We start from the raw sequence: 21,859 nt of genomic DNA, 5'->3' as shown, positions 1-21,859 counted from the left end.
AATGAATGCATGCAAACTAATTAGCATATTGCATTGCATATAAGGGAACAATTGGTGTAGAATTTAATAATTGCTATTAGTTGTCAGATAACAAACTGAAATTAAATGCAAAGCTAAAATCAAGTTCAAAAACTGAAGTAATATATAGATTTTAATGAAATAATTTGTCCCCATTATAAAGCAAACGCAGACATGTCTGTGCAGAATTAATAAAAGATGACAAGAAAAGTAAATTCTTATCACAGATGCACACTTGTACTACTCAATTAAAACATTTGGGTTAATAATAACCCAACAGGTAACCCAATAATGGGTTGTTTTGGAACTGACCAGCTGTTGGGTTATTTTAACCCAATCTATTGAGTTGTTAAGGTTAACCGAACGGTTTGGGTAACAAAAATAACTAATTTCCTGGGCTATTTTGCCAAATTTTGGCAAAATGTGGCTTTATCTCAAATATGTGCATCATTTTCTCCAAAAAAAACTGTAGAAATTAACACGAAAGTAGAGAAAGTGCTTTTATCCGTGTATAGATTGGCTATGAAGCGTGCATTTGTATCATCGAATTAAGAGCGCTTCTGAAACGGATATAAAAAACACAACACGGAGAGGTAATTTTAAAAACTTTTGGCCAGCGGAGAAATTAAAATGGCCGTTCCCAACTGAGTCTGGTTCTCTCAAGGTTTTTTTTCTTCACTCTCCTATCAGGTGAAGTTTTTTTTTCCCTCTCCGCTGTCGCCACTGGGCTCGCATGGTTCAGGATTGGTAGAGCTGCGCATCGATGAATTTGCTCTTCAGTGTTTGAACTCTCAGTAATGATTAAATCACACTGAACTGAGCTAAACTGAACTGAACTGAACTTAAACACTAAAAACTGAACTACACTGTTCCAGTTACTATGACCATTTATGTAAAGCAGCTTTGACACAATCTACACTGTAAAAGCGCTATACAAACAAGGCTGAATTGAATTGAATTGAAAAAAGTAATTTGATAAAAAAAAAAAAACAATTTGATTGCATTAAAGCTAAAATAACCTTTATTATGCATGCATATCAATACAGCTGTTCTGTGTCAGTTAAATCAGTCGACTGTTGAAGTTTTTAACCCAACTAGTTGAGGTAACAATAAATAAGCCAGTAAAGGTTAAAAAACAACAACAAAGCACCAAATATTTTTAACTCAACGCATAACCCAACGTTTTTGTACGTTTTTTTTCCAAACTAAATATTTTTCACAGACTTAAATTATTATAATAATTATAATATATATATAATAATTCCTAATTTAACTTAATTAAGTCCTAAATTAACTTAAAAAAATTATATATATATATATATATATATATATATATATATATATATTGTAGCGAGGCAGAGGGAAAACAACGGCACAACAGGATGAGTTTACAGACAAGTCCCCGGAGGGTGCTTTATTTACAAAGTGAAGGTGTTGTAAAAGGTGCTCTTCTTTAGGGTGAGGTGCTCTGGTGCTCCGGGAAGTAGGTGAAGGACAGTGAGTAGTCGGGTGAAGGATCGTCACGAGCTGGAGTCCGCTAAGGAGAGACAGAGAGACAAGCATTAGCACAGGGAGTCATAGAATGAATGAAGCTCATCTTCTCCTGGCGTAGGTTGGGCTTATATGTCTCTCCGCTTGATGTCCTCCAGCTGTGTGCGATCCTGGCTTGATGAAGGTCCAGCTGGGTGAAATTAGCGACCAGGGCGACGTGACATATAATTGCTCGCTACATTCCCCCCCCCTTAGCGTCGTCCTGGTCCTGGGTGTCCTGCGGAGAAAAGGTAGAGTATTGTGAGGGGGGGTAGAATGGTTTGACAGACCTGCCCATCCTGACCATAGCCTTGAGAGCCCGTCGGCGTTTCCGTGGGAGGCCCCGGCTCGATGTTGCACTGTGAAGTTATAATCCTGGAGCGACAGGAACCATCTGGTGACTCGAGCGTTGTTATTTTTCGCTGTTGACATCCATTGGAGTGGAGCGTGGTCGGTCACCAGGGTGAATCTTCTGCCAAGGAGATAATACCTGAGCTCCAGGATTGCCCACTTGATCGCCAGGGCCTCTTTCTCCACTGTGGCGTACCGGGTCTCTGCAGGGGTAAGCTTCCGACTCACGTACATGATGGGGTGTTCTTCATCGCCGTGGACCTGGGAGAGGACCGCGCCTAGGCCCGAGTCGGAAGCGTCTGTCTGTAGGATGAAGGGGCAGCCGAAGTCAGGTGCGTGCAGTACCGGAGAAGATGTTAGTGCCGTCTTCAGGGCTTGGAACGCGCCATCTGCTTCCCTGTTCCATTGTATCTTCTCTGGCTGCCCCTTTCTGGTCAGGTCTGTCAACGGGCTGGCTATGGATGAGAAATTGGGAATGAAACATCTATAGTAGCCCGCTAACCCCAGAAATGCACGTACCTGGGTCTTTGTGGTGGGTTGTGGAGTTTCTTGTAGTGCTCTGATCTTGTTCTGTTGTGGCTGTATGAGACCTCTACCGATGTGGAAACCGAGGTATTTTGCTTCTGCTAGACCCAGGTGGCATTTCTTGGGATTAGCTGTGAGCCCAGCCCTACGAAGATCAAGGAGCACCCTCCGCAACCGGGATAGATGTTCTTCCCATGACTCGGAGTGGACGATTAGGTCGTCGAGGTATGCTGCTGCATACGGCTGGTGGGGTCTCAGCAGGATGTCCATCATACGCTGGAATGTTGCTGGAGCCCCGTGGAGCCCGAAGGGAAGAACCCGGTATTGCCAGTGCCCACCGGGAGTGGAGAAGGCGGTTTTCTCCTTGGCGCTTTCACTTAGTGGTAGTTGCCAGTAGCCTTTGGTGAGGTCGATCGTGGATATGAATCGGGCTCCACCCAGCCGATCCAGCAGCTCGTCCACCCGAGGCATGGGGTACCCGTCGAATTTGGAAATTTCGTTCAGCTTCCTGAAGTCATTGCAGAAGCGGAGGGTGCCGTCGGGTTTGGGGACCATCACTATGGGGCTGGACCACGGGCTACGAGATGGTTCGATGATTCCCAATTTCCTCATCTTTTGGATCTCCTCGTTGATAGCCAGCCGGCGAGCTTCTGGTACTCGATAAGGCCTCTGCCGGACGATGGTGCCAGGTGGGGTGATGATGTCGTGCTGGATGATGGTGGTTCGGCCCGGTTTCTCTGAGAACACATCCCTGAACTGACCGACCAAGGCTTGCAGCTCCGCCTTCTGGTTCGGTGAGAGTTGCTCACCTATATGGACAACGGGAGAAGTTTCTTCTGAGAAGGCAACTAGATGACCTGGAGCTGCAACCCATTTCTTCATTAAGTTGATGTGGTAAAGTTGTTCTTCTCTTCTTCGTCCCGGCTGACGGACTCGATAGTTTACCGGCCCTACCCTTTCTACCACTGTATATGGCCCCTTCCAGGATGCCAAAAACTTCGAGGTGGTGGTAGGTATCAGGATCATTACCTTGTCCCCTGGTTGAAACTCTCTGGGTTGGGCGGGCCGGTTATATAATCGCTGTTGGGCGCGCTGGGCTTCGGTCAGATGTTGCTTGACGATGGGCATGACTTTCTCTATACGTCCTCTCATGTCCCGTACGTGCTCAATCACTGACCGTTGTGGGGCTGGCTCTTGCTCCCAAGCTTGACGAGCCACGTCCAATAGCCCTCGTGGTTGGCGGCCGAACAGCAATTCAAAAGGTGTAAAACCTGTAGATCCTTGGGGAACTTCTCTGATCCCGAAAAGCACGTACGGGATCATGAGGTCCCAGTCGCGCCCATCCTCTGCCACCACCCTGCGGAGCATCTGCTTCAGTGTCTTATTGAAGCGTTCCACCAAGCCATCAGTCTGCGGATGATAAACAGAGGTTTTTATTTGCTTTACCTCAAGGAGGCGGCAGAGGTCTGCCATCAACCGGGACATGAATGGGGTGCCCTGGTCGGTCAGTATCTCTGCTGGTATTCCTACCCGGCTGCATAATAAAAACAGCTCCTTAGCGATTGCCGATGACGTGGCTTTTCTCAGAGGGATCGCTTCTGGATATCTGGTGGCGTAATCGAGGATGACAAGGATGTGTTCATGTCCCCGGGCCGACTTCGGCAAAGGCCCTATCAAGTCCATGCCAATGCGGTTGAAGGGCACCTCAATGATGGGTAATGGTATCAGAGGGCTGGGGGGTGGTCGTTGGGGAGACGTTCTTTGGCATATGTCACATGCCTGACAATACCTCTTGACTTCTCCATCCAACCCGGGCCAGTGGAAACGATCTCTGATCCTCTTGATCGTGTTGGCTGCTCCTAGATGTCCTGCCATCGGGTGAGTATGTGCCAGTTCTAGAACAGTCTCCCTTTTGGTCCTCGGGACGACCAATAGCGTCTTCGTTTCCCCCCGCCTCTCTGCGACACAGTACAGCAGACCATTTTGCACAATAAAATGTGGGAGGGGGTGAGGGCTAGGAAACCGTTCGTTCCCGTCTATGATCCGGACTTGTGGCCAGCAGTGCTTCAACGTTTCGTCTTCACGCTGTGCTCTTCCGAAATCGCCACCTGCGGTAATCTGTTGGAAAAGATCATAGTACAGGTTAGCCGATGATGACTCACCCCCTCTGTCGCTCTCGGTGGCCATCAGCGCTGGTTGGCGGTCCCGTTGAGCCCGTCCCTTGCTGTTCTTCTTTGCCCGAGCCGATCGAGCCTGATGGTGGGTGAGGAGATCATCGAACCCCGGCCAGTCTCTGCCCAGAAGAAGGGGTACCGGAAGATCTGGAACCACTCCTACTTCGATGCGCCAGCTTCCCGACTTAGTCGCTATAGTGACTCTTTGGGCGGGTACGTGGCGGGTATCACCGTGTATGCATGTAATCGGGATTCGACCTTTCCCTTCTTGATGGTATTTTAACGTGTTTGGGTGGACCAGTGTTATTGCACTTCCTGTATCCAGTGTGGCCGTCTGCGTTTTCCCGTCTAAGCATACTTTTCGGGTGGGAGCTTTGGGAGGGACATTGCGATGTACCACGCACCCTGCCGTCCAGGCCGGGGCCGAGAGTGTTGTTGGCTCTGTGGGCATCGGCTCGTCGACTGGGCTGGGGACCGCCGGTCTGCTGCCTGGTCGTGTTGTGCCCTCCACCGATCGCCATGGTGCATTTACCCTCCGGGGTGGCAGAGCCGCTCTCTCCCCAGTCTCCCGGGCCACGTGAGCTTCCGCCAGCTCCACCGCCTCCACCAAAGCGGCCAGCGAGTCGGGGTTCCTCATGCTGGTAAGTGTGCGGAGCCGTCTGGGTAGCGCCCTCATCATCTTTTCGATGACTACTTTCTCAGCGACCTGGACTGCAGTTGGATCTCCTCCCAGTAACCATAATCTTCCCAATCTGGATAAGTTGGCTGCTTGGGTCCGAACCGGCTGTTTGTCATCATATGACCACTGAGAAAATTGTTGTGCTGCGCTTATATTGGAGAGTCCCATTCTGGCGAGTATCTCCTTTTTCAATGCTTTATAGTCGTCATTTTTCGGTGTCTCTAATGCGAAATAAGCTCTTTGAGCTTCTCCAGTCAGGAATGGCGCTAACATCCTCGCCCAACTTTCCTTCGGCCATCTCTCTCTTTCCGCAATTACCTCAAAGGTGTGCAGGTAAGCATCAATATCGTCCAGGTCGCTGAGTTTTGTGATAAATCTATGGGCGCTCACCTCAGAGAACTGGCTGGAACCGGCCACTTGGCGGAGCTGTTGTTCCATACGGTCTTGTCTGGCAGTGAGTTGTTCAGTTATCACTTGTTGTCTTCTTGAGATTTCCGCTAGATGGCGTACTACCTCTTCGATCGACATGACTCAGGAGGGGATGACAGCCGAGTAAGAGAGCGTGAGTGAGAGAGAGAGCAGATGCCTGTCTGTAAACAGAAGAAAAACAGAGAAAATTCAGTGGTTACTTCTTCTTACTGGTAAGTGCTGAATTTTTTTCCCTCTGAAAAAGCGCGCATTCTCCACCAGTTGTAGCGAGGCAGAGGGAAAACAACGGCACAACAGGATGAGTTTACAGACAAGTCCCCGGAGGGTGCTTTATTTACAAAGTGAAGGTGTTGTAAAAGGTGCTCTTCTTTAGGGTGAGGTGCTCTGGTGCTCCGGGAAGTAGGTGAAGGACAGTGAGTAGTCGGGTGAAGGATCGTCACGAGCTGGAGTCCGCTAAGGAGAGACAGAGAGACAAGCATTAGCACAGGGAGTCATAGAATGAATGAAGCTCCCCTTCTCCTGGCGTAGGTTGGGCTTATATGTCTCTCCGCTTGATGTCCTCCAGCTGTGTGCGATCCTGGCTTGATGAAGGTCCAGCTGGGTGAAATTAGCGACCAGGGCGACGTGACATATAATTGCTCGCTACAATATATATATATATATATATATATATATATATATATATATATATATATATATATATATATATATATATATATATATATATATATGTCAATCTATTTACAAGTTTGTTTTTTCAGGGAGTCGGCTGCATCTAAAACATAAAAAAATCACTATTTTCTTTTTTTTTTAAACATTTGACAATTTTATAGCCGTACACTCTAAGAAACGTTGAGTTATTTATCTGACCCAATGGTTAGGTTAAACATATTTGGTGCTTTGTTGGGTTATATTTAACCTTCATTATGTTTTTTTATTAATAACTCAACCAGTTGAGTTAAATATTTGGTGCTTTGTTGGGTTATTTTTAACCTTTATTGGGTTATTTATTTAATAACTCAACCAGTTGGGTTAAAAATTTGAGTTTCAACAGTCGACTGATTTTACTGACACAGAACAGCTGTATTAATTTGCGTGTGTAATGTTGTTTTTGCATTATAAAGTTTATTTAAGCTATAACGCAATAAAATTGTTGTTATTTTTATCAAATCACCTCCGCGTTTTGTGTTTTTTATATCTATTTCACCATCCAAGACTATCTTTTAAAGGCATTTGGATGTGGTTAAAATGTGTTGTAACATGCGGCAGCTGCTGGACCGCCTCTACAGCACACAGAGCTCCATACTCTGCTCCATCAACAGAGGATTTTCTGCTTGCACAGTTTATAACCGTCTGCACTTTGTTCTGTTTCTTCAATGTTTGTGATTCTTTGTTTTAACAAAAGTGTCTGGAATTAAAATGTAACGGGAATGAAGCCTTTTCAATATTTTTAAACACTGTATGTTTTTTTATTTACCCAGCCACAATTATAAAATCAATAGTATTATTAGTAATAGTAGCAATAGTAAAACCACAATGGAAAAAATAACATTTAATCAAAATAACCCAATGCATTGGGTTAAAATAACCCATAGTTGGGACTGTGCTATAATAACCTATAGTTGGGTTAAATGTTGGGGTATTTTCAACCCAACTATTTAAACAGAGTATATGAAGAATGTTTAACCCTTTCAGAGATTTTAAGATCATGCTGGCTTTTCCTCTGCATTATTCAGGTTTGTTCGTGTGGTGTTTCCCTCGACTCAGATACACATCACAGGAGCTGATTTTAGCACGGTCACTACAGTCCAGCAGACTCTGACGTAATTCTGCAACCGGAGCAGACAGATTTGTGCAGGATTACGCCTGAGCAGCGTCGCTGTTTATATTTGGGCTCATTAACATTAATTACTGAGAATTAATTGCAGAAAATATCCTGACTGACCTGCTGCTGTTTTTAGCTCCAATTATAGGCCAATTCTGAACTCATATTAAACCTTCAATAGAGTTCATTAAATATATATGATTTTTTAAAGGGACAGTGCACAAAAACAATCACAAATACTAAAGAAAAACACATTGTCTTACATTACATTGACTTTTTTCTTCATGCTATGGAAGTCAATGGGATATTTGCTTCCCGTGCACTTCTCAGTATATCTTGTTTTATGTTCAACAGAAGACAGAAATTCACTAAAGTGAGAGCGAATGATGAGGATATTATCAATTTAGTGTGACAAATCTCTTTAAAGACAATTTGATGAATCACAGAAAGGGTTTATAAATGCAAAAAGTCACTGAATAACACATATTCACATGCACATGAACAATAAAATGTCAAAGTATTTCCTAAGGGATGTTTTAGATCTGTTTATTGTATTAAAATCCTCTGTATATATTGAGTTTTTAACCCTGATGAAGGGCATTAGCAAAAAAGAACAGTCAGTACTGACCTGCGAGAAAACGTAAGTATTTCACGTTTTGCCAGTTTAGTGGCTAATTCGTACAAATTCGTACGAGTTCAGTCGTACGAAACTGTACGATTTTAAAAAGGAGGCGTGGCACTTAACCCCACCCCTAAACCCAACCGTCATTGGGGGATGAGCAAGTCGTACTAAATTGTACGAATTAGATCGTACGAATTCATACGAATGAGCCACTAAATCAAAAAGTTACAAATTGCCGTGAGATTGTGTTGGACCTGCTGCTGTTTTTAGCTCAATAATAGGTCAATTCTGAACTCATATTCAGCCTTCAGTAGTGCATTTCTGAAAATACATGACTTTTTTAAAGAGACAGTGCACCCAAAAATACTTCTGTTAAACACAAATACTAAAGAATGTTGGAAAAAATAGTAGTTGACTTAAATTGTATTTTTTTCTTCATAGTATGGAAGTCGATGAAAGATTTTTTTCCCCAGCATTCCTCAGAATATCTTGTGTTGTGTTCAACAGAAGACAGAAATTCACTGAAGTGTGAGTAAATGATGAGGATATTATCAATTTAGTGTGACAAATCTCTTTAAAGACAATTTGATAACTCACAGAAAGGGTTTATGAATGCAAAAATTCATTAATAACACATATTCACATTCACATGTGTCTTAATAACACATATTGACATTCACATGTGTCTTAATAACACATATTCACATTCACATGTGTCTTAATAACACATATTCACATGTAAATGCACAATTAAATGTCTAAATGTTTTCTTAGTGATGTTTTCAGATCAGTTTATTGTAGTAAATTTCACTGTATATATTGAGTTTTAACCCTGATAAAATGCATTGGCAAAAATGAACAGTCAGTACTGACCTGCTGCTGTTTATAGCTCAATAATATTTCAATTCTGAACTTATATTCAGCTTTCAGTGGTGTATTTCTAAAAATATATCACTTTTTTAAAGGGACAGTGCACCCAAAAAAATACTTCTGTTGAACGCAAATACTAAAGAATGTTGGAAAACACACCCATTGACTTACATTGACTTTTTTCTTCTTACCATGGAAGTCAATGGCAGATTTGCTTCCCATGCAATCCTCAGAATATCTTGTTTTATGTTCAACAGAAGACAGAAATTCATTAAAGTGTGAGCGAATGATGAGGATATTATCAATTTAGTGTGAAAAATCTCTTTAAATACAGTTTTAAGAATCACAGAAAGGGTTTATGAATGCAAAAGGTCACTTAATAACACATATTCACATGCAAATGCACAATTAAATGCCTAAATATTTTCCTAAGTGATGTTTTAGGTCTGTTTATTATATTTAATTTCACTTTATAAATTGATGTCGTTTTGTAAAAACCTTTTTGAAGTGCTAAAAGCCAAGCAAAGGTTAATACCTAAACTAAAATTAATAATTAATTTATTAATTAATAACAAGTATTTAATTCAACAAAATTCAGAAATCAAACTAGTTTTTTTTCTTATTTGTGCCTGTGTTTTGTATGCTAATTTCGTTACTCATAAATTAAATATAACTTTATTTAAAACTATATAACTGCACTCACTTTAATTCTCCTTTCATTTTTTATCATGCATAGCCTATATTTAAGCAAATATGTGACTTAATGTGAATTAATTCAACCAACTGTCCATTAAAAATTAACTCAGCATATTTGTGGAAGAATATTTCAACATGTTACAGGTCTGTGCTGGTTTTTGGGTGTTCAGTGAAGAACAAGTGAACTTCTGACTCACTTCTTTGGAAATTACTCAGTCTGTCACGTGGTTGTTCTGTTCATTCTGCCCTGCTGAGAGTAGTGAAAGAGGACAGCCCTCATTTACATACATTGCTTGTGATTGGTCTGTGAGTCTCTGACGCCAGCAACAGTGTTCAAATGCGTAAACGCGGAATCCAATCAGAACGCTTCAATCCTCACACAGTGGGCGTGTCTTAGTACTTTTCTAGACTTGATCACGCGCTTTACCGGCATTTCAGCGTTTAACCGCCGGCAGGCGAGAGTGTTCTTGTGTTATTTATTTATTTATTGCCGACTTTTATTTTCGCTAAGATGTTGTGCCTGTGCCTTTACGTGCCTGTTCATAATTCTGACCAGATTGAAGTGGAGTATTTTGAGTCGAATGGATTACCGTCCGAGCTGAAGTCTCTCAAGTCTCTGAGTGTCCTTCTGCCGTCACAAGAGTTCTCCACATACCGAAGATGGAGGAAGGTAAAAGTCAGCCTATGTTCATTCATTCTAACCTATGTACATATATATGCCTTTTAATGTTACTTTTGGACGAATTTACAACTAGCTTGACGCTTTTGAAGTTTCAAATATGTCTAAAATGAAACTACACATTTTTGACGCATGACGTTTCCGTTGCACGTTCCTCTTCTCTACGCGCGCGCCCGCGTTTCCGTCGCTGAATTGACCATGTATGGAGTTTCCTTAATTTAAAATATATGAACTCGCATTTTTATTACTATCGACATGTTGTTAAAATGCATCAACGATGTGTTGTAGCTACACTATACTGTGGTACTTGTAGATTTTACTTGAGTAAAACTGCGCTTGATTTGATGAAGGCCTGCGCTCCAAGTGGTGCAAGTTCAACGAGACCATCAGAATTGAGACAGATCTATGAATGTATTGATGAATATAGGTCTTTAAATGTATTGGTTTGGTTGTCTGACCTGCTGTTATCGTCTTTAAGAGTGTGCAAACATGATTATAATCTCATGAACAGACTTTCCAAGTATGCATTCAATAGATACAGCAACTGAAAGTCAAATGTTTAAAGCTCAATGTGATTCAGCACTTCTAGACATTTATTTCATAGGGTTTACTTTATATTATAGCCTGATGTTCTTCTAAATAATCTCTTGTGTGATAAGAAGACCCTCATCTCTCTGTTCTAGTTTACCAGGTGTAGATATTCACACACTGACCTATGCTGATTGTGTAATAAGAACTTGGAGCTGGAATACTTTGGATTTCTCACACATTGATGACACTTTTTTGCATTAAACTTGTAATTTCCCCCCCTCAGAAAAGCCTGAAAACGGAAGAGAAAGAGCATGATGGCCAGCTGGACTTTGAAGAGTTTGTTCACTACCTCCAAGACCATGAGAAAGACCTGAAGCTTGTCTTTAAGAGCATGGACAGAAAGATTGCAGGTATATCTTGATGCAATACTGGGTTTACAACGTGGTGATTAAAAAAAAAAAAACTGACTGACGTTTAATTACTTTGCTCCATATCAGGTCAGGTGAACGCCAACGACATTGTGAACTCTCTGCGAGATCTTGGTGTCCACATTTCCCTAAAGCAAGCGGAGAAAGTCCTTAAAAGGTGAAATATTGTACGAAGTTAACATGTGAAATAAAACTGATATACTGTTTTTTGGCTTTTATTCGGGCTTTAAATATATATTTATATTTATTTTTATATATATATATATATATATATATATATATATATATATATATATATATATATATATATATTCAAGATACAGTGTAAATATTTATACCTCAAAGTAGAGAAAGATATCAAATTGCAATAAATATATCATATATTTATTTTAATTTGACATTTTTAGTCATTTCATATAAAAAATGTTCTTTATAATTGTATTAAATGCCATATTATTGATCTATCATAATTTAACCATTGTTGGATTATTCGTTTTAATTATTATTGCATAGTTATTCATAATTTGATAGGCATTTATTATAGTATTTTATTGGCTTTGTTACTGGCTATATAAATGCATTGACGTTACCCAGTTTAATCTCTTCATGGACTGAATCACAGCTTTGCTGGAAGTAATTAATTCCAGGGTCTAAATGATCTTCTTTCCCCTCCTATTTTCTAGCATGGACAAAAACGGCACAATGACTATTGACTGGAATGAATGGAAGAAGTATCCCACGCTACAGCCTGCCGAAAACATTCCCGAAATCATCCTGTACTGGAAACACTCAACGGTAAGAGTTTTTTCCTCCAACAAAACTCAAATAACTAATCCAGGTTCCTTTCAGAGAGTCTACAAAGTCTAGTTAATAAAGCCTAGTGCTGGAGTGCAAAGCATTAAGTGTGAAAATCTGACGAACATGTATATCTGCTGGCTGTTATTATATAGATGTGTTAATTATATCATTTAATTTTCGCTTTATTTGCTGACTCAAGGTTCATTAGCACAAGAATACAAAAAAACATTAACTATCAATAATAAAAAAGTAAATAAATAATTTAATTAAATAAATAAATTAGGCCTATCAAGTTTTTGAATGTCTTCAGTTTTATTTTATTTTTTAATTGATCATTGCACAGCACTAATATTACATAAATATTCGGAATATTCAAAACCTATTAAATAAAATAAAAAAAATTGCATTTACTCTCTGAAATCCTGAAATGATTCCTGAAGACTTTTTTTTTCCTTTTTTTTATGAAATGAACTCTCTTAAAGACATTTTTAGCATGACACTAGAACTTTTACAATAAATTTATCATGTATTATTGCTAAAAAAAAATCCTTATTTAATTTATGTATGTATTTATTTATGTATTTATTTATTTTTTATTATTATTATTTTTTAATTGCATATTTATTATTGAAATGTTCTTTAAATAAAAATAGCCTTGGTTGCAGGCATGGCATTAAATAAAAACATTACTCTGAAATCCTGAACAAATGTTTATATCACTAATATGGCAATAGGGCGTTTTCTTTAATCTTGAGTGCAGATCTGCTTTTCATAATCACAAAAGTATTAATGTGAAAATCTGATGAACCTATATCTGCTGGGAGTGATTGTACAGATATGTATAATTTAATATAATTTAACCTTTTTTCTAGACAAAAAAATAAAAAAATTAATCTAATTGAATAATTAAATTAGGCCTATGTTAAGTTTTTTTGTGTGTCTTTAGATGGTCAGGTATTTTTTTTAGCTTGACGTCTATTATTATTATTATTATTATTATTATTATTATTATTATTATTATTATTAATTAATTGAAAATTATTAAAATAAAAAAATCTTCAGATCTGCAGGTATTATAACCATTTGATGACATTCTTAACATTTACTGCCAAAAATATCAGCAGATTTTATTTTATTAGAACTTAATAATTGCACAGCACTAATATTACATGTGCAAAGAATTGCGGACATGTTAAATAACACTCAAAAAAGGTCTTCAGATCTGCAGGTATTACATATGCATGGTGACAGTCTTAACATTTACTGCCAAAAATAACCGCAGTCCCGGTGGAACACCGTGATCCAGGGCGAGCTCCAGTTTAATAGGTGTAATGTTGCAGATACTAAATCTTAACTAGTCGCCATCTATTAATACTACCATTAAAAATGCTAATCAAATGTCAGAACACCCAAATTAAACCAGCACTGAGTGTCCTGACAGTTTATGCAACAATACACGTTGACACTCGCTCACGGTTTGTGTTCATTTGAAACTTTTCAGACTTTGTGAAGGGCATTTAAAATGTCTGCGACCTACTTTAGATTCTTAATTATCAGCAGTTTAAACTGGACTGCAGGCTTTGTCAGCGAGACTGTAATCTGATGCAATGTGCAGACTTTTTTTGGATGGCACTTTGATGCCCTCTGCGTCACTGGTCAGGTCAGATCAGTCTGACGCACACATTAAGGTTGATGCACTTAAGTTCTCTTGCGAATGCAAAATACTTGTGTTTACTGAACTAATGTTAGTTAAATATGTTGGTCTTTTTGTTATTAGTTTATTATTATCATTATTATTATTATTATTATTATTATTAATAATAATAATAATAATAATAATACAAAAATAATGTTTTTGATTTATTTTTAAAAAAATTCTGCATGCAATATCAACATTATATCAAAATAATAAATCTAATGATATTTTTTATTTGATTTTCTGCATGTGATATTAACCAAGTAAATGTTATTAATTACTATCTCAATAAATGTTTTCCTCCCTTAACAACCTTTAAAACCTATTCTTGTTCATGGAAATTCATAATTCCATAAAAAGAGAAGCCATTCATCATCAATGTATCCTTTATTTATCAATTTATTATTTAAAAAATGCATATTTTATTTGAAATGTGTATAATTAATTAATTGCGATATAAAAATTAATTTAACTATTTATTTAAAATGCGTTGTTATTAATATAGATTATTGCTGCTTCTCTAGCATATTTTGTTTATGCATTTAAATAATTTAATTTCAATCATTTATTAAAAATATAAATAAATATTTTTAAAGTATAAATGAAGATTTTCTCTATTTAAAAAAATTGTTTTATTATTGTATTTTTATTTATTATTATTTTCTTCATTTCTCCAGCATTGTTAAAAATGTCCATTATTGGTTTATTTTGATGTGTGTATGCTAATAATGCTTAATGTGTGTATTTATTTATTTTTATTTATTTTTTTAGGATTTCAGCATGAATATACAGTATATATTTACACATTAATGCTAAACTTAATTAACGATGGACTTGGACAGCAGATGATCTGAAAAACCCCAGTGAGTGACAATCTAATTATTTCCTGACCTGTTTCGGTGTAGATCTTCGATGTTGGTGAGAGTTTGATGGTGCCAGATGAGTTTACAGTGGAAGAGCACCTAACTGGGATGTGGTGGAGGCATCTGGTGTCCGGTGGAGGAGCTGGAGCTGTTTCTCGAACCTGCACCGCTCCACTTGACCGCCTTAAAGTGCTCATGCAGGTACGCTGAGGAACAGAACACGCACCTTTATTTACATGGACATAACTAGACAACATCACATGATTAAGTCAGTTCAGCTTCTGAAGGACTATCCACCTTCAGTCATTAGAAAAAGTTAAATCATAATCATTTGTTAGATCATAAATACTTATTAATCACTATTAATTGCATATAAAATAAATGTATTCGTTTAAGATGCTTTTTGCGTGTATAGATAAATATAAATACAGATATGCAAGTTTATATATTTGGGAAAATATTGATTTTGGTGTATATAAAACATTTATACTGCTTATCTATAAAGTTATTTTTATTTTAACTTGATCGTTAATTAAATATTTAAAGAATTAATGAGTTTTTGTTTGATAAATACTTTTATATTTAATAAAATTATTTAGTTTTTTGGCACTAATATGAAAAGAATGTCTGGAAAATTTAAAATCAAATTATTTGTGCCATAAAAATACATCTACTCTCTGAAACCCTGAGCAAACTATTATTATATTATATTTCATGACGGCAGTCTTCCTTTCATAACCACGTCTCTGTTCTGCCTAAATCCGGACAATAACTTTTGTTTCCCAAAAGTCATTATCACAGTTAATCAGTATCATAAACGAATGTTCCCGGTAATTTCTGCTAGTCCGTTCATGCAGCCGACCAATCAGAATGGAGAATTCAAGCACACCAACTGTTCTGCGCTCTGATTGGTCTGAGTTTTGCAACAGCACCTGTGCTTTGACATCAGTGTGATAGTGAAGATCTGTGTCATGCTTGTCAGCTTTACGTCAGCCGTTACTCAACTGGACTTTGGTTGTTCAGAGTTTTTGGCCCTAAATACTTTTCACCTACATTTTTCGAAATCCTCAACTTTGTTCCCGCACATGTGTGGGTCGAAAGTCTCGATTTAATAGACCATGTTGGTTTAATCAATGGAGCTGTTAAGTGTGATATCATTACCGTTGACTTCCTGTAGTGATGATGAATGTGTGTTGTGTGTTTCAGGTTCATGGTTGTCAGGGGAAAAGCATGTGTTTAATGAGTGGACTCACACAGATGATTAAAGAAGGAGGGGTTCGCTCACTATGGAGGGGCAATGGCATTAATGTCATCAAAATCGCACCTGAGACTGCGCTCAAGTTCATGGCTTATGAGCAGGTAATATGAGAAATGATGCACTTTTTTCTTACTAACAATCTGAAATCAGTATTAAAAATTTTTTTTTTAAAGTATGTGAAGCTTAATATTAAACTAAATAAAAAAAAAAAACAAAAAAAAAAAAAAAAAAAAAAATATATATATATATATATATATATATATATATATATATATATATATATATATATATATATATATATATATATATGTTAGTTTTTTTATTATTCTTACATGATCAATATATGATTATTTCTAGGGTTTTATCAAAAAGATTTGTACTAAAAAGGTTTATTTAATGAAAAAAATACTTGAAATGGAAATATTTAATTACATAAAACGTCATTGGGTAGGGGGCATTACCTGGAATAAATATAACTCTATAAAGCTTAACTACATTAATTTTTCTAGGATTTTTAATCAGATTTCTGGCACTATGTAAAGCATTTTAAAGTGATTCTTTGAATATTTGGAAAAATAACTTCAATTTAAATATTATATTAAAACATTTATCAGGAATAAAAATGAGACTATAAAGTAATTAAATTTGTCTGAGATTTTATTATTTGTTTTAAATTCAATCTTATTTATGGAATAATTAAATACTGGTCTTAATTTTGTTAGTCGTGCAATTAAATATTCATCTTAAATTGAATGTTTAGTAATGCACTAATTAAATATTAACTCAATTAGTTTTTCTAGGACTTGTGATACTTTTGAATATTTGGAGAAATACTTTAAATGTAAATATTATATAATAAACATTTATCAGGAATAAAAATCATACCACAACATTTAACTAATTTAATTTGTATGAGATTTTTATTTATTTATTTTAAGTGTAAGATTTAGTTATTTTTTTATTCTAATTTTTTTTTCTTTTTTTCCTACAACAAAATGTAAAATTATTGTATGAAAAAATGCATGAAACTGGATATTAAATATTAACATTTTTAGGGAAAAGGCATTAAGACTATTTATTTGTATTTTTTGCCCTGATTAAACTAATACCATGACAAAGCAAAACCAAAAAATTACTTTAAATAATACTTGTAGTAAAATTACTATAATATAATATTATATAAAGATGGGAGCATAAGTAAAATAATTAAAATATTACAATATGTAATGTAATATAATATGCATTTATAAAGTGCATTCATTGAGCATCACCATGCACCCAAGGTGCTTCACAATCATGTCATGGTTAAATATTTGAAAGTTGACATTATTGCATGACATTAATCCTGTTTGTTGATTTGTCAGATCAAGCGTGTGATGGGCAGCAGTCAGGAGACTCTTGGCATCTCTGAGCGTTTCGTAGCAGGTTCATTAGCAGGAGTCATCGCTCAGAGCACCATCTACCCCATGGAGGTCAGTCAGTCAATGTGTTTTAACAACCTTAAGCTGCCCTCAGCGTTGCACTTTTGTTCCTGTTTAGCTATAAACATGTTCTTACGTAACTCTAATTTGTTCAGGTTCTCAAAACTCGTCTGGCGTTAAGAAAGACGGGTCAATATAAGGGCATCTCAGACTGTGCCAAACACATCCTGAAGACTGAGGGGATGTCTGCGTTTTATAAAGGCTACGTACCCAACATGCTGGGCATCATCCCGTATGCTGGCATCGACCTGGCAGTCTATGAGGTGAGCAGAGGAGCTCAAACTAAAGCAATCACAGCTGCTGTCAATCACCAAGGCTCATTATTAATTCTTAATCTGTTCTTGATAGACGTTGAAGAACACTTGGCTTCAGCGATACGGTACTGAAAATGCAGATCCGGGTGTGTTTGTGCTCTTGGCGTGTGGTACAGTTTCCAGCACATGTGGCCAGCTGGCCAGTTACCCGCTGGCGCTCATACGGACACGCATGCAGGCACAAGGTGAGCTCTTTACCATGCATTTTTAGTCGTGCATTGGGTAAATATTTGCTGAATAATTGTTTTATTAACGGCTTTACTAAATTGTTTCATTAGTATCAATACATTTTAGTCATGCAATAATTAAATGTCTTAAATTAATTGCAATAATGTAATATAAAATTAATTAATAATTTAATGTAAAATTAAATTTTTAATTATGCAATAATTAAATAATTATTGTGAAAGATTATGCAATTAAATTTATTCAATTAAATTTGTCATGCAATAATTAAATATTTATTTTAATTACATTTTTAGTCATGCAATTAAATATTCATCTTAATGTTAATTATTAGTAATGCAATAAAACCTTGATCACGTAATTTAAATTTTAGTCATTCAATAATTAAATGTTTATCTTAAAATAACATTTTAGTTCTGCATTATTTAAATACTGCTGTTTTTAGTTATGTAACTGTATAATTGCATGTAAATCATGCAATTAAATATTGGTGGTAAATCAATTTTAGTCATGCAGTTGAAAAATTTGTCGTAAAATTTATTTGTATTAATTATGTAATTGTAATTTAAATATTTGTCTTCAATTTAGTCATGCAGTGTTTTAAACATTCTGAATATAATTTTAATCCTACAGTAATTAAATATTAATTTTCTTAATTCATTTTTAGTTATGCAATTTTTTAGAATTTATTTTTAGTCTTGCAATTAATTATTTATTTTTTTTAATTCATTTTTTTGTCATGATATAATGGAAACTTATTTTGAGTCATGCAATAATTAAATATTAATTTTCAAAATTCATTTTTAATTATGCAATAATTAAATTATTTTTTAGAATTCATGTCTAGTTATGCAATAATGAAATACTCATTTTTAATCCTGCATGTACTGAATCTAGTTCTCTCTCTCTCTGTTTTTGTGCAGCTTCTGTTGAAGGCTCCTCTCAGGTATCAATGACTGGGCTCTTTAAGCAGATCATGAAAACCGAGGGTCCCACAGGCCTCTATCGGGGTCTGACCCCAAACTTCCTGAAGGTCATCCCAGCGGTCAGCATCAGCTATGTGGTGTACGAGCACATCAAGTCCACATTAGGTGTGCGGTCCAGATGAAGAGCTTGTGAAGGGACTTAAGGACTAAATCTCTGGGTTTTAAACCTGAAGGTGTGGAAGATCTCATTCTGTGAATGTGACCGGAGGAAGACGCTGTTCGTTAACATCTTATTTATTTACCGTTCCAAATCATTCAAATAACCTTCAACAAGTGAAGTCAGGGACCAACCATTTGTGTTCGTGTATGCCTGTGTGTATGTGCGTGCCCGCGCGTGCGTGCGTGCGAGCGCGTATGTGCGTGCGTGCGAGCGCGTATGTGCGTGCGTGCGAGCGCGTGCGTGCGAGCGCGCGTGTTTGTGCGTGCGTGCGAGCGCGCGTGTTTGTGCGTGCGTGCGTCCGAGAGTGTATGTGCGAGCGCTTATGCGTGTGTATGCGCATCTGAGCGCATTCAGTGGCATGTCTGAGCATGTGAGTGTGTACGAGCGTGCATTTGTGAGTGTGTGTGTGTCTAAATATATAAAGTGCCACTGTGAGAATGACTCGGGCTGTTGTGAAGTGTTTAAAGCAGTGCAACTGAATCAACACTACAAACACACACCGTTGTGTGAAACCTCTGCATTATTTAACGGTGACTAAAGTTGCACATTTTTCTAACTAACTGCTGCTTTATATTGACTGAAGTGATGTATATTTATAGATTATGAACCAGATATTTATTTATATTGTGGCATCTGAGAAGTTGACGTGTTACACTGCACAGTTTTTCAGTAGTTAAATTCTGCTGCTGTCTCTTTAATAATCCACACACACACTGATGTTCTTGGCTTTGTCGTGGTATACGAGGATGTCTGGTTGATTTGAAGACGAATGCACTTTAATTGCTTTAGTCAGTCTCTAATGTAAAGCGATGATGGTGGACTTTCAGCATTGTCAGAGTGAGTGAATGTTTTGTAATGAGGGACCATCTGTTCAAGGAATAAATGCACGTGATTTGCATACTGGCAGTATTGATTGGGGTTTGAGTACACTAATTTCAACAAGTCTCCATGGGGAGCTCTGGAAACTGCTTTAACATTGTTATTGTTAAAAAAAAAAAAAGATTTGTTTTACTGTATCTGCAGTTCAGTGAAAGAGGCTTCTATTTTAGTTTAGTTTTACCTCATTTTAATCTGTTCTTCTGAAATGTAATTTATTTTTTCAATAAAAAAGAATTAATGTTCATAGTATTTTGTCTCCTGTCTCTCTTTATTCACTAATAATATTGCTCAGACCAAATAAAAAATAATGCAACAGTTTGCATTGATATATTCGGGTTACAACAACATTTAGTTCAGACAAATTTTATTAGGTTAGGCAAGTGACCTTTTCCTTTTCAATCAGAGGCATTTTTACAAAGCGTAAACTTTTTTTTTTTTTTTTTTTCTCGTCAGGGTACTCTAAAAAAAACTTTTTTTAATCAACATCGTGTTTTTTTTAATCATGTGCACATTTTCAAGTTTAGAACCTAAAATAAATTAAGTAGCTGAAATTTAGTTGTTTTTTTTTTTTTTCCCTGTTTATTTAATCGCTTGTACAAAATACATTTAACAGCAACTTTTGTTTTCCAGTATATTTAGTCATTTAGCAGACTCTTATCCAAAGCGACTTACAAATAAGGACAAGGAAGCAATTTACACAACTATAAGAGCAACAATGAATAAGTGCTATAGGCAAGCTTCAGGTCTGTAAAGTGTAAGAAGCAAAACATTAGTAATTTTTTATTTATTTATTTATTTTAATTGTAGTACAGTTAATGGTGGAGCCAGAGAGGCAATTGCAGATTAGGAAGGGAAGTGGAGACTAAATAGTTGAGTTTTTAGTTGTTTCTTGAAGACAGCGAGTGACTCTGCCGTTCTGATGCAGTTGGAGTTCATTCCACCAACTGGGCAGATTAAATGCAAGAGTTCAGGAAAGTGATTTCTTCCCTCTTTGGGATGGAACCACGAGGCGACGTTCATTTACAGAACGCAAGTTTCTGGAGGGCACATAAATCTGCAGAAGTGAGAGCAGATAAGAAGGAGCAAAGCCAGAAGTCGCTTTGTAACCAAACATCAGAGCTTTGAATTTGATGCGAGCAGCAACTGGCAGCCAGTGCAAACGGATGAGCAGCGGAGTGACGTGTGCTCCTTTAGGTTCATTAAAGACCACTCGTGCTGCTGCGTTCTGAAGCAGCTGAAGAGGCTTGATAGAGTTAGCTGGAAGCCCGGCTAGTAGAGAGTTGCAAAAGTGCTTCTCCTGTAGTAGTTTTTTATTTGTTTTAAACCACAGATTTTGTTGCTTTACAAAACAAAAATATGTACTGTCCCATTTAAACAAAATGAGTAATAACAAAAACATCAGTGTGTGAACTTCAAAATACAAAACAACTTCATAAGCATGAAAAATTTTTGTTATAAACCCAATTTTTTTGGGTTGCTACAAGGTAAATATTGTTTTAAACTAATTGACGGATATATTAAGTTGATGCAATTATAAATATTTGAAAGCTTAATAAAAGTATTCTGCCAACTTAAAAGTTTTAATATAATCAACAATTTAGATATTTTAGGTTACAACAATGACTATGTAGTGGTAACTGACCTCTTGAGTTATTTTCTAAGAGTGTATTTTCTAATGTTTTATTAACACTTTGTAATATAGATATTTTTAGATTTAACAATACTGCTAAAACATTTTCTGGTTTGTTTATTTTAACATTAAGAAAAATTATTACATCGTAATGTTTCATGCACCAAATAGAGCTTCTATATATATATATATATATGAGAATCCGCACCTCCAAGTCCGAGGTCATGGTGCTCCACTGGAAAAAGGTGGTT

At 36.9% G+C, this 21,859-nt stretch overlaps 2 protein-coding genes across 2 annotated transcripts in view; both read left to right on the top strand.

Annotated features, from left to right (window-relative positions):
* acaa2 (acetyl-CoA acyltransferase 2) overlaps nucleotides 1-21,859 on the top strand; it is a 654,279-nt gene that overhangs the window by 537,025 nt on the left and 95,395 nt on the right. The gene's annotated exons all lie outside the window — the stretch shown is intronic.
* On the top strand, nucleotides 10,166-20,227 carry slc25a25a (solute carrier family 25 member 25a). The gene is made up of 10 exons (NM_213257.1): nucleotides 10,166-10,389; nucleotides 11,213-11,339; nucleotides 11,427-11,514; nucleotides 12,041-12,152; nucleotides 14,757-14,915; nucleotides 15,921-16,073; nucleotides 17,337-17,444; nucleotides 17,549-17,716; nucleotides 17,802-17,952; nucleotides 18,877-20,227. The coding sequence occupies exons 1-10, from the start codon at nucleotides 10,231-10,233 to the stop codon at nucleotides 19,059-19,061; spliced, it is 1,410 nt and encodes a 469-aa protein (NP_998422.1). The 5' UTR covers nucleotides 10,166-10,230; the 3' UTR covers nucleotides 19,062-20,227.

This window comes from Danio rerio, chromosome 8, assembly GCF_049306965.1.
Source record: "Danio rerio strain Tuebingen ecotype United States chromosome 8, GRCz12tu, whole genome shotgun sequence".
In the NCBI taxonomy this organism is placed as follows: domain Eukaryota; kingdom Metazoa; phylum Chordata; class Actinopteri; order Cypriniformes; family Danionidae; genus Danio; species Danio rerio.
Note: the sequence above shows the minus strand (reverse complement) of the source record. Positions and strands in the feature narration are given on the sequence as shown.